General features: G+C 38.3%; 1 protein-coding gene across 5 annotated transcripts in view; it reads left to right on the forward strand.

The window, feature by feature from the left end:
• The window catches only part of LRRC49 (leucine rich repeat containing 49), a 178889-nt gene that overhangs the window by 129148 nt on the left and 32129 nt on the right, over positions 1 to 17612 (forward strand). For all 5 annotated transcript variants that reach the window (XM_034994748.1, XM_034994745.1, XM_034994746.1 and 2 more), the window contains one exon: positions 10772 to 11009. In XM_034994748.1, the coding sequence (XP_034850639.1) occupies positions 10772 to 11009 (238 nt within the window). The remainder of the gene's footprint in view (positions 1 to 10771; positions 11010 to 17612) is intronic.

The raw sequence follows: 17612 nt of genomic DNA on the forward strand, positions 1-17612 counted from the left end.
TATATTGTCTGTGTTCCTTTCTGGTCTATGTTGCTTTTAGGGTCTCTCTTTGCTTAGAGAACCCCTTTCAAGATTTCCTGTAGGGCTGGTTTTGTGTTTGCAGATTCCTTTAGTTTTTGTTTGTCCTGGAAGCTTTTTATCTCTCCTTAAATTTTCTTTTTTTTTTTTTAAGATTTTATTTATTTATCTGAGACAGTGAGAATGAGAGACAGAGAGCACATGAGAGGGGGGAGGGTCAGAGGGAGAAGCAGGCTCCCTGCCAAGCAGGGAGCCCAATGCGGGACTCGATCGGACTCCAGGATCATGACCTGAGCCAAAGGCAGTTGCTTAACCAACTGAGCCACCCAGGCGCCCTCTCCTTAAATTTTCAATGACAGCCTAGCTGGATATAATATTCTTGGCTGCATATTTTTCTTGTTTAGTCCTCTGAATATATCCTGCCAGTCCTTTCTGGCCTGCCAGGTCTCTGTGGATAGGTCTGTTGCCAATCTAATGTTTCTACCATTGTAGGTTACCTATCTCTTCTCCTAAGCTGCTTTCAGGATTTTCTCTTTGTCTCTGAGACTGGTAAGTTTTACTCTTAGATGTCGGGGTGTTGACCTATTTTTATTGATTTTGAGAGGGGTTCTCTGTGCTTCCTGGATTTTGATGCCTGTTTCCTTCCCCAAGTTAGGGAAGTTCTCTGCTATAATTTGCTCCATTATACCTTCTGCCCCTCTCTCTCTTTCTTCTTCTTCTGGGATCCCAATTATTCTAATGTTGTTTCGTCTTATGGTATTGCTTATCTCTTGAATTCTGCCCTTGTGACCCAGTAGTTGTTTATGTCTCTTTTTCTCAGCTTCTTTATTTTCCATCATTTGGTCTTCTATATCACTGATTCTCTCTTCTGCCTCATTTATCCTAGCAGTTAGCGCCCCCATATTTGATTGCACCTCATTAATAGCCTTTTTGATTTCAACTTGGTTAGATTTTAGTTCTTTTATTTCTCCAGAAAGGGTTTCTTTAATAACTTCCATGCTTTTCTCAAGCCCAGCTAGTATCTTTAAAGTGATGATTCTGAACTCTAGATCTGACATTGTACTAATGTCCGTATTGAGTAGGTCCCTGGCAGTCGGTACTACCTCTTGTTCTTTTTGTTGAAGTGATTTTTTCTGTCTTGTCGTTTTGTGCAGAGGAGAATAGATTAATGAGAGAACAAAATGCTAGCAGAGTAACAACGTCCCCAGAAAATATACTCTAAACAAATCAGAAAAGACCTGAAACAGTGGGAAAAGAAAGGGAAAGAGAGAAAAAAGAAAAAGAAAAAAAGAGAAAGATAAAGATAAAAACAAACAAAACCAGAACAAAACAAAACAACAACCACAAAAAAACCAGAATGTGATCAAATATGATCAGGCTGGTATATAGATCAGTGCCACACACTAGATTTTGGATGTGTTTTGGTCTGTTAGAAGAAAGTGCCTCCCAAAATTTTAAAGAAAGAAAAACTTATATATGTACAAAAATAAGGGTTGATATGATGAAGGGATGGAATATGACTGTAAAGATGAAAATTATAAAAAATTTTATAAAAGGAATTGATAAGAAGTTGTTTGAAAAAAGAAAGAAGAGGATTTAAAAAAAGAAAAAAGAAAAAAAAAGGGAGAGAATGTGATCAGGCAGGGGAGTAGAAAAAAACCATATAGTAGAGATTTAGGGTATATTTTGATCTGTTAGAAGAAACTATCTCAAAATTTTAAAGAGAGAACAACTTATATATATATATATATATATATATATATATATATATATATATGCCAAAAATATGGGTAACTACTATGAAGGGATAGAATATGACTCTAAAAATGAAAAATAAAAATGTTTTTTAAAAAAAAGGGATTGATAAGATGTTGGTTGAAAAAGGGAAAAAGAAAAATTAAAAAAAAAAAAAAACAAGAAAAGAAAAAAACACAGTTAAAAAAAAATTAACTTTGAAAGACTAAAGAATCATGGTAAAAAAAGCCATGAATTCTATGTGCAGTATTCCCCTAGCACTGGAGTTCTGCCGTTCTCATTGATCGGTAAACTTGGTCTTGGCTGGCTGTTCTTGCTGATATTCTGGGGGAGGGGCCTGTTGCCGTGGTTTCCAAATGTCTTTGCTGGAGGCGGAATTGCCCCGCCCTTGCCCCCTCCTGGCTAAGTAATCTGCTCGGGTTTGCTCTCCAGAGCTTTTGTTCCCTTCAAGCTTTCCGTCAGGTTTGGAGGCGGAGAGTGAAAATGGCGGCCTCCCAATCTCCGCCCTGGAGGAGCCGAGAACTCGGGGCCCCGCTCCTCCGTGAGCCCCCAGAGAAAAGCCGTCAGTCACTCCCGTCTCCCCGGTTTCCGGCCGCACTCCGTGCTCACCCGGCCTGTGACTGCGCGCCTGTATCTCTGGCACCCGACCCCGGGTGGAGTCTCCAAACCCAGCAGATCCCTGCGGTGCACTCCCGCGCGGCTCCTCCGGGGGAAGGAAGGTGAGTCTCCCTGGATCTGCCACTTGTTGGGTCCCTGCTGGAGGAGCAGGGGCCCGACTGTGCCGCGGATCACGGTTTATGGCCACCCCGAGCTGAGAGCCCGCGCCTGGGCTCCGCCTCTGCAGCCGGCTTCCCGGCTCCGATACCTGGGAGCTCTGCCGCCCTCAGGCACCCCCGGTCTTTCTGTGACCCCGAGGGTCCTGAGACCCCACTGTCCCGGAGGGTTCCACCCCCCGCTTAGCCACCAGAGTGACGTCCTCGGCGGAGCAGACTTTTAAAAGTTCCGATTTTGTGCTCCGCGGCTCTATCACTTGCCAAAAGTGGCCGACGGAGGCCCCTCCCCCGCCGTCTATCCTCCCGAATATCGCCTCGGATTCACTTCTCCACACGTCCTACCTTCCAGAAAGTGGTCGCTTTTCTGTTCAGAGAGTTGTTGCTCTTCTTTTCTTTGATCTCCTGTTGGGTTTGTAGGTGTTCAGAATGGTTTGATCCCTATCCAGCTGAATTCCTGAGAGGAGACGAAATCCAGGTCTCCTACTCCTCCGCCATCTTGCTCCGCCCTCTTGCTCCGCCCTCCTCTTCTCATTCCTTTTACTGTATGGATTTCTTAGCTATTGTCTCAGTTGTTACCCTGGGGATTATAGTTAACATCTTAATTAATAACAATTTAGTTTGCATTAATACCAACTTACTTGCAATAGTATATAAAAACTTTGCTCCTATATAGTTTCACTCTGTTTATGTTATTGTCACAAATTTTATTTTTATACATTATGTGCACATTGACATAGATTTATAATTATTATTTTATACATTTGTCTATTAAATCATATAGAAAAAAAAGAAAATTTACCAATCAAATAGAGTTATATTGGCTTTTATATTTACCTGTGTAATTACCTTTTCTGGTATTCTTTATTTCTTCATATGGCTTTGAGTTACTGTCTAGTGTCCTTTTATTTCAATCTAAGTGACTACTTTAGCATTTCTTGTAGGGCAAATGTACTAGCAATGAACTCTCACAGCTTTTGTTTATCTGGAAATGTCTTACTTTCTCCATTTCAAAGTGCATCTTTGTTGGATATAGAATTCTGAAAGTTTTTTCTTTCAGGACCATAAATATGGCATCCTCTGCCTTCTGCAGAGGATTAATTAATTATTATTAATTAAACAAAGAAATTTGGGGGCGCCTGGGTGGCTTAGTTGTTAAGCATCTGCCTTCGGCTCAGGTCATGATTCCAGGGTCCTGGGATCGAGCCCCGCATCGGGCTCCCTGCTCTGCGGGGAGCCTGCTTCTCCCTCTCCCACTCCCCCTGCTTGTGTTCCCTCTCTCACTGTGTCTCTCTCTGTCAAAATAAATAAATAAAATCTTTAAAAAAAAAAATAAAGAAATTTGTGCTGCCTTTACTACATTCCAGTTTCTTTGAACTTCTTGTTTATCTATTGAAAGGAATTTACTCTTCTTGAAGCCTGCTATCTCCCTGACCTAATTTAGTCTTATTATTTCCTTTGGGACCATTGTTTACAGTTTATTATTTTACATCATATTACTAGTAGCTTTTTCTTGCCTTATGTATCTTTCTAATATCCTCAAGTACTTCTCTAGATGGTAGAGTTACTCAGATTGTAGTTCTGGGCCTTCTTTTCACTCTCTGCTTTCCCCCAAGCATTCTCATAACGTCTTTGCCTTTAAATAACATTTGCATCTTGAAGATACCCAATATATATACCTTCTCTTTTATGGTTTACCCATTTGGGTTGTATTTAAGAAAAACAATCCTTTACTACATTGAGATTATAAAAATATCCTCCAATTTTATCTTCCTAAATAGGTTTAAAATTTTGCTTTTCATATTTTAGTTTTTATTACACTTGGAATTGATTTTTAAGTTTGAGATTGAGGTCTGATTTGTTTGTTTTTCTCATTAGGAGTAACTAATTGCCCTACTGCTACATACTGAGTGTTCTTTCCTTCTCCCACTGATCTGCAATGCCACTCGGCCTGTTTTATTGACAGTGGGAGAAGTAGGTTGTAGGGTCCTCTAACAGATCTTCAATTAAAGCCCCGTATTCAGTCTTACTTCTACTCCCATCTTCTATCATATCTACTGTTCTTTCCTTTCCAAAAGTCCTACTGGGCAGTTTGGCTATCATCTTTGTTCTTGTCCCCAGTGCATATTCCAAACAATAACTTCCTTTGTTTTTCTTCATCATTCAACATTTTTTACTTTCCAGCTTCCAGAAGTTTTCTGAAACTTCTTACAGCAGGTGGTCCCTCCCCTATCCCCACTGTTGTACTTGTTGTTGTGGGTTTGCATCAGTTCAATTACTTTAATGGGGTTTTAGAGGGAGATTTCAAACACATGTGTTCAGTCTTTGTGCTAGTTTATCTGAAAGTACACAGTGAAATATTTTAAATTTTAGAAGCTGTGTTACTATATTCTCTGTCTTTAAAAATGTAATTAAATTTCATCTTTCTAAAATGATATAAGCCTTACTCTTTCTGAAGGTAGAAAGCTAGAGGGTCACAAAGTCCCTTCCTTAGGGTTCCAATTTGTTTTTTAATACTACATAAGTTTTTCCATTTTTAACAATCCCATTTATAGTCTTTAGTTTTTCATAATGCCAAAAAAGTGGCTAATTCTTGTCTTAGAGTATCTGTGACCTTTGACTTATGGGTGTGTAACAAATGCCTGGAAACAAGTATCCATGAAAAAATTATAGGCACATAAAGAGAAGAAATTCTATAAAACTTTGGTATATCCCATTAATGATTTCACTGTTCACAGTACTTGGGACAGCTCTACAGTAAAATGACATATTGCAGGTTTCTTTCTCCTGCCAGAAATGGGAAAGTACTTGGTGTAATGTTTTCTTTGCTTACATTGGATGCATGCAGTGAAGCTGGTTTATTTTCGGTCATTTCCTGTCTATGAAGACTGTGGTACTTTAGCCAACACTACCATAATAAAATATAATGCATAAAATGAATTTCCACACCTACGAATGTTGTAATAGAAATTCATAAAATACATTATCATAGGAATCAGCACCACTTACTCATTGGGAAAAGAATCTTCCGAAATATCTTAAGTCTTTCTGTTCTAGCTTGTTATAGAAAGCCTAAGGATTTTTAAAAACACACCAGAAAACCCCATAATCCTCTGAAATATTGTCTTTTTTTTTTTTTGATTTAGGCATTTAAGAGTATATTCTTTTTTTAGCCTGGCTTTCAGGGACTTGTTACTTTATTGCATTAAATTAATTACCCCACTTTTCTTAGAGAAGGCATAAAATATTTTTCTGACTCATTCTATATAAAGATCAAGTGACTAAATGAACATTTGTACTTGTAATTAACGACTTGATTGTGAAGATCTTGAAGAGAATTCCTATTTGCTGGCAGATTGCCTACTGTTCAATAAATATTTGAGGTGGGAAATATATGTGGAAATGTATTGGGCTTTATGGGAAAACAAATTTTAAAACATGGATCCTCCATAGAAGAATGCCACATTTCTCAGAGTGTTAATTTAGACTAGACAGGGGTTGAAAACTAGACCACTTGACCCAGTCACCTACTCTAAAAATTTGAACAACATTTGATGCTTTCCTCTCTTTTATTCCCCAGTGTCAGTCACTAAATTCTGCTTTTCTTTTTTTTTTTTTTTAAAGGTTTTATCTATTTATTTGACAGAGAGAGACACAGCGAGAGAGGGAACACAAGCAGGGGGAGTGGGGGAGGGAGAAGCAGGCTTCCCACTGAGCAGGGAGCTCGATGTGGGGCTCGATCCCAGGACCCGGGGATCATGACCCGAGCCGAAGGCAGACGCCCAACGACAGCCACCCAGGCGCCCCTGCTTTTATTTTTTCTTAAACATGTTATTATCTATGTTCTCTTCTTTTATTAATAATAATCACTAAATTGTATTGAGTTGAGAGCATGAGATATGGTTTTGAATACTTCTAGTTTATAACAACTTTGAAAAATATGTATTATAATCACCATTTACATAGAAGGAACCGAAACTACAAAGAAACTAACTTGCTCCCTAAGTCCTCTGTTTATCAGTGGCAGATCTGGGATTTGAACTAAGGTCTGGCTGGTGTTCTTGCCAATTCCATTTCCACTAACATGACCTCCTTTCTGTTAATGCCCTTATATGATCTAGTCAACACCATAGCACTGCTTTTCCTACTAATCTAATCTCCCTCCATCCAGCCTCTCCCTGCTACATCTTCCACAAAGTTGGCCAACTTATCTCTCAGAGGTAGAGCCTTGAGGATCGAGAAATGTCTTGTTCATCTTTGTAACCAGCACCAGCACCTAGCTCCGTGGAGACACATTGGAGATGCTTAAAAATATGCATCAAATATGGTCCTGTTACCTTTTTATTTTGCTCTTTTATTACTTTTTCTGCTCTTCAACCTCATAGGATAAAATCTGACTTCTCAGCTTCATCTTCAGCTGCGACTCTTCCATATGTTTCAGTGTTTTAGCCATATTGAAATTGTTCTTACCTGAATATGGTATATGTAATTAGTCTTCTGTGCCTTTCTTCATTTAGTTTTTCTTACCTGAAGTGTGCTTCCTCCTTCTAATTCTGGTGAAATTCTACTATTCATCTTTCAAGGATGAGTTCAAATGTTACCTCCTTTTGAAAACTGACTTCTCCCCACTAGAAGAATTCCTTCCTCTGTATTCTCATAGCATATCATTTAAATACTCAATATATGAAAATGAGCATATTGTATTACAATTAATATATATATTTGTCTTGTTCTCTACCCTCCATCCATATTGGGAGCTCTTTAAGGGCAAGTAAGTCTTAATTAATTTTTTTTTTTTTAAGATTTTATTTGTTTGCGAGAGAGAGAATGAGAGACAGAGAGCATGAGAGGGAGGAGGGTCAGAGGGAGAAGCAGACTCCCTGCTGAGCAGGGAGCCTGATGCGGGACTCGATCCCGGGACTCCGGGATCATGACCTGAGCCGAAGGCAGTTGCTTAACCAACTGAGCCACCCAGGCGCCCCAAGGGCAAGTAAGTCTTAATTTATCTTTATATCCCCAGTGCCTATCATAATACCTGACACATAGTAAGCTCTACAGATAAACCTATTTGTTTAAGAGAGGTTGAGGTCATTTCAGTTTAATTTTATTTCATGTGTTTATTAAATTAATTGCAGAATATGATTAGAGCAGTTATATTTCTGGGACTATAGCCCTATAAAAGTGAGGAAAAGTTTTGATATACTCAACACTTGTACATGATCTCTATACTGACTGTCCTTATCAATACAGATGAGGTAGTTGCCTATGACAGAATCCTTAGCAGTGCCCTGTGTATAATGGGCTTTCAGCAAATGTTTGCTAAATAAATGAACTAATGAAATAATATGTATGTATGTATAACTGCAAAAATGTGGACACACCAACTAAGCATACAAGGAAAACTCAACATATAAACAAATTTTTAGCAAACTTTCCAAGTAATTTTTTATGCAAATCAGAGCACATCTTCCCCAAAGAACAGGTTCCTCTACTCTATGTTGGCCAGAGTTTGAGGCGAAACCCAAGCCTCATTCAGAAAATAACTGAAATGGGTGAGCTATTGTGTGACCTGTTTAACAGGTGCTACATATCCTGTTGAGAAGGATGAACCTTTCTGTAGCCCAGAAAACTCACCATTTGTTTTTTACAGAATGCCCATGTGAAATCTATGTAAGTTAGAGATTACCTCTGCTTTCTTTTGTAACCGTATTACTGTTTTGCTGAGTGTAGGCTTATTTATTATTTCACTTATTTTCCCAATAGTTTGCTTGACAAACCTTTATACAAAATAAATAATCCCTTTCTGGTGAAAGACTTTTATCTTGGAGTTTATATTCTTTAACTTTTAATCATATGGAAAAGAAAAAGAAAGGTAAGACACTTCCAAAGGACTATTCATAGCTGCGATTCCCCATCATTTTTACATTAAAATGAACTTGGTTTGCTGGGTATCATGGCCATTAGGCATCATTGTATCAACTAGCTAGGTTTTGGGGTTTTTTTTCTTTCCTTGACCTTATTTCTTCATTTGCCTTTGCCTCACCTGAGAAAACCTTGCTAACCCTTATAATCTGTATCTGTATCACTGATTCTGCCCCTTTGCTGAAACCACAGCTTATAGTCAGAACATCCTTCTTAAGATTCAAGAGACAGTCATTAAAAACTTTGTAATTGTCTCACTTCATTAATTCATTCAAGAAATATTTACTGAACACAACATGTGCTAGGAGCTGTGCTAGATGCTGGATCTACTAATGTGGCAAAGTTGGAGCGCTCAAGGATCACAGTGTTTGGTAAGAGAGACAGACAAGCAGGTAATTGCCATGCAGTGTGGTAAGTGCTGTAACAGGGGTATGCACTCTCTTCAGCAAGCCTTCTATATTTTGGTGGCAGTGAAATAGAACACCTATCCTTTATCTTATTCCAGAAATTATTGTATGCTTTACATAGCTCAACACAAAGCTATCAGACAAAGTACAATATAAAGAACTCTTTTTTTTTTTTTAAAGATTTTATTCATTTATTTGACAGAGAAGAGAGAGAGAGAACAAGTAGGCAGAGAGGCAGGCAGAGGGAGAGGGAGAAGCAGGCTTCCCGCTGAGCGGGGAGCCCGATGCGGGGCTCGATCCCAGGACCCGGGGATCATGACCTGAGCTGAAGGCAGCAGCTTAACCGACTGAGCCACCCAGGTGCTCCCCCAATATAAAGAACTCTTAATTCCATCTTATTTTTGTTCTGTTATCAGCTTTTACCTTTATAGGATTATAGGTTATTCAAATACTACTGCTCGTTGAATGTCTAACTACTGTCATATAATAATCATTGTCTTAAGCACTAGTCTGGCAGAAATAAAGACTCTGTGTTTTCTTGGTTGCATATTCACTTCAAATTGACTGTTATTACCCAGCTTATTATTGTATACACAGATGTGTTACAGGTTAACTGGTGCCTCTGTAAGAAGTGCATGTAAGTCCAGTAAAACATGATAAACCAACAAGGTAATGGTTTATCAGTCTTCTCCTCCAATATCAGCATTATAAAAAATTTTAAGATCTTTAATAATTCATTTATTCAACATATATTGTGAAAAGCCCATTACCAGTCCCCAGAGCCCCAAAGATGAGGAAATATAGTCTTTAGCCTCAAGGAATTCACTGATAGAGAAGGCAAATTGTAAACATATAATTGTGATATAGTAAGAGAAGTGATATATTGGAGGAGTATATAAAAGTTCATAGGAGCACAAAGGAAGGTAAAGTACTAATATTAGTAAGGGCAAATAAATACTGCTAGAAAGCAAAAATAGCAGAATGAAAACATAACAAACAAAAGCCAAGCATTGTTTGAATTTTGAGATTGGGTAAAATAAATAGTTATGTCTCTATTCACAAATCAGAAAATTCGAGTTGGATTGAGCTATTTCTTTTCTTCTGTGGCTATTATTTGGGTACCTTTTGCAGAAAATGTGACCCCTACTTTGGAAATAGTAACTATTATAATTTTCATTGGAGTATGTGAAGTGATTTTGTGTATATTATATATGTGTGTATGTGTGTATGTATACATATGTAGAGAGATATTAAACAGTGAATTATTTTTCATCATTTTTTATTTCAAAATGGGGAATAAATATTAATTTTACTGCTTGTAGCTGTAGTATACAATTGCAGAATGTCAAACAACATTGAGGTATTCAAAAATAGAAAGTCAGAGTTACCCCTTAATCTAGCTTCTGAGAGGTAAACTATTGTTAACAGTAATTTTGTGTCTTCCCGACTGTTTTATAAATATACTTTATATTATATGGTTCTTAGTATAGAAATAGTATTCTGAAAAATGCAGGGTTTTTTTTTGCTAGACAGTGGAATACTTTTTAGATTAGGAAAACATATTTGTACTAACATGAAAAGATATCCATGATATACTAAATCAATTGTTTTAAAACTAAATAGGATATCAATTACCTTTAATTGATATAAATAATTTAGGTTTAAAGTAGTATTTTTTTGTTTACATGTGCCTCTTTTTGAATTAAAATGTGTAACTAGAAGAATACAAAATGTCCCAATATTCTATTGAAATTTAATCTTTGGTGCTCTGGGTTTAATTATTGAAACAAAAAAAAATGAATATAAAATTACAAATACCTTTGCCAACAGGTTTTTATTGTCTCTTATTTACTTTTCATAATAAGACTTTCATTTAAAATTGTATGTTGCATTTTCCAGGTCTCTGGACTCAGGACTCAACAATGCTTTACAGGGTTTATCTGTCACAGATACACACCTTGTTGAAGTGGATGGGGACACACTTTCCCTGTATGGCTCAGGAGCACTGGAATCTCTAGATCGGAATTGGAGTGTTCAAACAGCAGGAATGGTGACAACAGTGTCCTTCACTTTCATAGAATTTGATGAAATCGTCCAAGTGCTTCCCAAATTGAAGATTAAATTTCCTAATTCTCTGGTAAACATTTCCTTTTAGTAGTATATTTGAATTATTCTCAGTCATGACTTGTGTGTTCAGGCCAAAGACCTGTTTTAACTTTTATTTATGCAATTTCTATCTGGCAGGGAGACTAAGCTTTTGTGTTGATTTTCTGGATCTGGGATTTAAATTAGTATTCATAAATGGCCTTGCAGTTTTCTGTTAATATTAGAAATGATCTCTCTATAAAATGATTCTTTATGGAGTATAAAGGACCAATATAATTTTATTCAAATTATGTATTTCTACTTTATAAAGCATTCATCAGGACCTCACCTAATCCTATATTATGTATTCATTTATTCTATCCGGTATTAATGGGACATGTATATTTATATATAATTCTTACAGTAGTCCCTTAGCAACATTTAAAATAATTTTAGTAGCTCATTTAAAATTAGTTTGAGAAGGGGAAAATGGTGGAATAGGAAGATCCTAAGTTCACCTCGTCCTGTGGATACAGCTAGATAACACCCACATCAGTATAATAACCCAGAAAATGACCTGAAGACTGTCAGAACAGACTCTCCACGACTAAATGTAAAAAAGAGGACACATTGAAGAGGGTAGGGAGGGCAGAGACAGGTCGGAAGATAATGGCATGTGCCATTTTCCTCTCCCACTCCACAGCCTAGATACACAGACACCTGCAGGAACTAGCACAACACCAACACTCATGCCCCATCCCTGCAGACTTCTGTGAACATGCCCACTCCATCCTCACCTGGGCAGGTGGTTTCCTGAGTGGCTGCAGGTCCCCTCCTGCAGTGGATGGATGCAGACCTTGCTGGCACCATGAGCCCTACACCTGCACTCTCCTATGGGACCTGCCCCTTCTAATACACCCCTGACCAGAGCCCATCCAAAGTGGTGCCACAACCCTGGCACTGTGCAAGCAGCCCCAAAATGGGCCAACAGCTCTCTCAAATGACTGTTGCCCTGGGCAGAGGGGAAGATAACCATACACACCAGTCTGACTGTGGCACCAGCAATGGGCTGGGGGCAGATATTGGGTCTGACTGCAGGCCTCACCCACCAATGAAAGCTTCTCAGAGGACAACACAGGGAAAGTGTCCTGCAGTTCAGTGCTACTGCATCTCTGGCAGACACCTGGTCTGACTCAACTCAAGCCCATGGTGGCCCCAAACTGGCCCACTAACAACACAGGGACCAAACCCTGCCCACAACAGGCAAAGAGAGCCATTCCAGATGGCTGGACTGAAGGCAAACACAGCTTAGCCACAATAGTAGGGCACACATGCAACACACATAAGAGACACCACTGAAACACTGGGTTCTGGTGAACAGGGGACATTGCTCTGTAAGGGCACTACAGGACCTCTACCTAAGGCTGCTACTTTCAAGAGCAGGAGATGAGCTGACTTTTTCAGCACACAGAAACAGATGCAGAGAGTTAGACAGAACAGGAGACAGAGAAATACGTCCCAAATGAAAGAACAAGACAAAATCACAAGAGAGCTAAATGAAATGGAGATAAGTAATGTATCTAATAGAGAATATAAAGTAATGGTCATAAAGATACTCATTGGACTTGAGAAAAGAGTGGACGACCTCAGTGAGACCCTCAACAAAGAGATAAAAAACATAAAAAAAGAACTAATCAGAGATGAAGAACTCACTAATTGAAATTAAAAATACACTAAATGGAATAAATAGTAGACTAGAAGAAGCAGAAGAACAGATCAGCAATCTGGAGGACAGAGTAAGGGAAAGCAATCAGCTGAACAGGGGAGAGAAAAAGAATAATAAAAAATGAAAATAAACTAAGGGAACTCAGCAACACCATCAAGCATAATAACATTCACACAGTAGGGACCCCAGAAGAGGAAGACAGAGAAAAGGGAGCAGAAAATTTATTTGAAGAAATAATAGCTGAAAAATTCCCAAATCTGGGGAAAGAAACAGAAATCCAGATTCAGGAGGCATAGAGAGCCCACAGCAAAATCACCCAAGGAGGTCCACCCCACGACACATAGTAATTAAAACGGCAAAAAGTAGTGGTAAAGAGAGAATTCTGAAAGCAGTAAGAGAAGAGAAAACAGTTACGTACAAGGGATACCAGCTGATTTTTTCAGCAGAAATTTTGCAGGGCAGAAAGGAGTGGCATGATATCTTCAAAATACTGAAAGAAAAAAACCTGCAATGAAGAATGATCTATTCAGCAAGGCTATCATTAGAATAGAAGGAGAGATAAAGAAATTCCCAGACAAACAAAAATTAAAAGAATTCATCACCACTAAACCAGCCCTAAAACAATTGTTAAAGGGGACTCTGAGTGGAAAGGAAAGACTATAAGCAGGAGTAAGAAAAGTAGGAAGCACAAAAGCAGTAAAATTAAGTATATCCATAAAAATCAGGCAAAGAGTCCAAAAAAGGTTGTAAAGTATGATACAATATACCTAAAATGTGGAGGGGAGAGGAGTAAAATTTTAGTGCTTTTATAATGGGTTCAAACTTAAGCAACCATCAACTTAATAGAGACTGCTATATGTGTAAGATGTTATATATAAATCTAATGGTAATCACAAATCAAAAACCAGTAATAGATATGCAAAATAGAAAGAAATCCAAGTATATCACTAAAGGAAGTCAGCAAACCATGAGAGAAGAGAGCAAGAGAAGAAAGGAACAGGAAGAACTACTAAAACAAATATAAAACATGCAACAAAATGGCAATAAGTACTACCCATCAATAATCACTTTGAATGGAAATAGACTGTGCTCCAATCAAAAGACATAGGGTGATGGAATGGATAAAAAAGCAAGACCCACATGGAAGTTATTAAAGAAACCCTTTCTGGAGAAATAAAAGAACTAAAATCTAACCAAGTTGAAATAAAAAAGGCTATTAATGAGGTGCAATAAAAAATGGGGGCACTAATTGCTAGGATAAATGAGGCAGAAGAGAGAATCAGTGATATAGAAGACCAAATGATGGAAAATAAAGAAGCTGAGAAAAAGAGACATAAACAACTACTGGGTCACAAGGGCAGACTTCGAGAGATAAGCGATACCATAAGAAGAAACAACATTAGAATAATTGGGATCCCAGAAGAAGAAGAAAGAGAGAGAGGGGCAGAAGGTATATTGGAGCAAATTATAGCAGAGAACTTCCCTAATTTGGGGAAGGAAACAGGCACCAAAATCCAGGAGGCACAGAGAACCCCTCTCAAAATCAACAAAAATAGGTCAACACCCCGACATCTAAGAGTAAAACTTACAAGTCTCAGAGACAAAGAGAAAATCCTGAAAGCAGCTTAGGAGAAGAGATAGGTAACCTACAATGGTAGAAACATTAGATTGGCAACAGACCTATCCACAGAGACCTGGCAGGCCAGAAAGGACTGGCAGGATATATTCAGAGGACTAAACAAGAAAAATATGCAGCCAAGAATACTATATCTAGCTAGGCTGTCATTGAAAATTGAAGGAGAGATAAAAAGCTTCCAGGACAAACAAAAACTAAAGGGATTTGCAAACACGAAACCAGCCCTACAAGAAATATTGAAAGGGGTTCTCTAAGCAAAGAGAGACCCTAAAAGCAACGTAGACCAGAAAGGAACACAGACAATATACAGTAACAGTCACCTTACAGGCAATACAATGGCACTAAATTCATGTCTTTCAGTAGTTACCCTGAATGTAAATGGACTAAATGCCCCAATCAAAAGGCACAAGCTATCAGATTGGATGAAAAAACAAGACCCATCGATATGCTGTCTGCAAGAGACTCATTTTAGACCCAAAGACACCCCCAGATTGAAAGTGAGGGGGTGGAAAACCATTTACCATGCTAATGGACACCAAAAGAAAGCTGCGGTGGCAATCCTTATATCAGACAAATTAGATTTTAAACCAAAGACTGTAATAAGAGATGAGGAAGGACACTATATCCTACTTAAAGGGTCTATCCAACAAGAAGATCTAACAATTGTAAATATCTATGCCCCTAACATGGGAGCAGCTAATTATATAAGGCAATTAATAACAAAAGCAAAGAAACACATTGGCAACAATACAGTAATAGTGGGGGACTTTAACACCCCCCCTCACTGAAATGGACAGATCATCTAAGCAAAAGAGCAACACGGAAATAAAGACTTTAAATGACACACTGGACCAAATGGATTTCACAGACATATTCAGAACAGTCCATCCCAAAGCAACGGAATACACATTCTTCTCAAGTGCCCATGGAACATTCTCCAGAATCGAGCACATCCTAGGTCATAAATCAGGTCTCAACCAGTACCAAAAGATTGGGATCATTCCCTGCCTATTTTCAGACCACACTGCTTTGAAACTAGAACTGAATCACAAGAGGAAAGTTGGAAAGAACTCAAATACATGGAGGCTAAAGAGCATCCTACTGAAGAATGAATGGGTCAAGTAGGAAATTAAAGAAGAATTAAAAAAATTCATGGAAACCAATGAAAATGAAAACACAACTATTCAAAATCTTTGGGATGCAGCAAAGGCAGTCCTAAGAGGAAAGTATATAGCAATACAAGCCTTTCTTAAGAAACAAGAAAGGTCTCAAGTACACAACCTAACCCTACACCTAAAGGAGCTGGAGAAAGAACAGCAAATAAAGCCTAAACCCAGCAGGAGAAGAGAAATCATAAAGATCAGAGCAGAAATCAATGAAATAGAAACCAAAAGAACAGTAGAACAGATCAACGAAACTAGGAGCTGGTTCTTTGAAAGAATTAACAAGACTGATAAACCCCTGGCCAGACTTATCAAAAAGAAAAGAGAAATGACCCAAATCAACAAAATCATGAATGAAAGAGGAGAGATCACAACCAACACCAAAGAAATACAAACAATTATAAGAAGATATTATGAGTAACTCTATGCCAGCAAATTAGATAACCTGGAAGAAATGGATGCATTCCTAGAGATGTATCAACTACCAAAACTGAACCAGGAAGAAATAGAAAACCTGAACAGACCTATAACCACTAAGGAAATTGAAGCAGTCATCAAAAATCTCCCAACAAACGAAAGCCCAGGGCCAGATGGCTTCCCAGGGGAATTTTACCAAACATTTCAAGAAGAATTAATACCTATTCTTCCGAAACTGTTCCAAAAAATAGAAATGGAAGGAAAACTTCCAAACTCGTTTTATGAGGCCAGCATTACCTTGATCCCCAAACCAGACAAAGACCCCATCAAAAAGGAGTACAGACCAATATCCCTGATGAACATGGATGCAAAAATTCTCACCAAAATACTAGCCAATAGGATCCAACAGTACATTAAAAGGATTATTCACCACGACCAAGTGGGATTTATCCCTGGGCTGCAAGGTTGGTTCAACATCCACAAATTAATCAACGTGATACTATTGTATCTCATTAACAAAAAAAAGAACAAGAATCATATGATCCTCTCAATAGGTGCAGAAAAAGCATTTGACAAAGTACAGCATCCTTTCTTGATCAAAACTCTTCAGAGTATAGGCATAGAGGGTACATACCTCAATATCATAAAAGCCATCTATGAAAAACCTACAGCAAATGTCATTCTCAGTGGGGAAAAACTGAGAGCTTTCCCCCTAAGGTCAGGAACGCGGCAGGGATGTCCACTATCACCACTGCTATTCAACATAGTATTGGAAGTCTTAGCCACAGCAATCAGACAACAAAAAGAAATAAAAGGCATCCAAATCGGCAAAGAAGAAGTCAAACTCTCACTCTTTGCAGATGATATGATACTTTATATGGAAAACCCCAAAGACTCCACCCCAAAACTGCTAGAACTCATACAGGAATTCAGTAAAGTGGCAGGATATAAAATCAATGCACAGAAATCAGTGGCATTCCTATACACCAACAACAAGACAGAAGAAAGAGAAATTAAGGAGTCGATCCCATTTACAATTGCACCCAAAACCATAAGATACCTAGGAATAAATCTAACCAAAGAGGCAAAGGATTTGTACTCAGAAAACTATAAAATACTCATGAAAGAAATTGAGGAAGACACAAAGAAATGGAAAAACGTTCATGCTCATGGGTTGGAAGAGCAAATGTTGTGAAGATGTCAATGTTACCTAGAGCAATCTACACATTCAGTGCAATCCCCATCAAAATACTGTCAACTTTTTTCAAAGAAATGGAACAAATAATCCTAAAATTTGTATGGAACCAGAAAAGACCCCAAATAGCCAGAGGAACGTTGAAAAAGAAAAGCAAAGCTGGCGGCATCACATATCCAGACTTTCAGCTCTATTACAAAGCTGTCATTATCAAGACAGTATGGTACTGGCACAAAAACAGGCACATAGATCAATGGAACAGAATAGAGAGCCCAGAAATGGACCCTCAACTCTATGGTCAACTCATCTTCGACAAAGCAGGAAAGAATGTCCAATGGAACAAAGACAGTCTCTTCAACAAATGGTGTTGGGAAAATTGGACAGCCACATGCAGAAGAATGAAACTGGACCATTTCCTTACACCACACACAAAAATAGACTCCAAATGGTTGAAAGATCTCAATGTGAGACAGGAGTCCATCAAAATCCTAAAGGAGAACACAGGCAGCAACCTCTTC

This window comes from Mirounga leonina, unplaced genomic scaffold (assembly GCF_011800145.1).
Source record: "Mirounga leonina isolate KUSES-001 unplaced genomic scaffold, KU_Mleo_1.0 Mir_91, whole genome shotgun sequence".
Taxonomy (NCBI): domain Eukaryota; kingdom Metazoa; phylum Chordata; class Mammalia; order Carnivora; family Phocidae; genus Mirounga; species Mirounga leonina.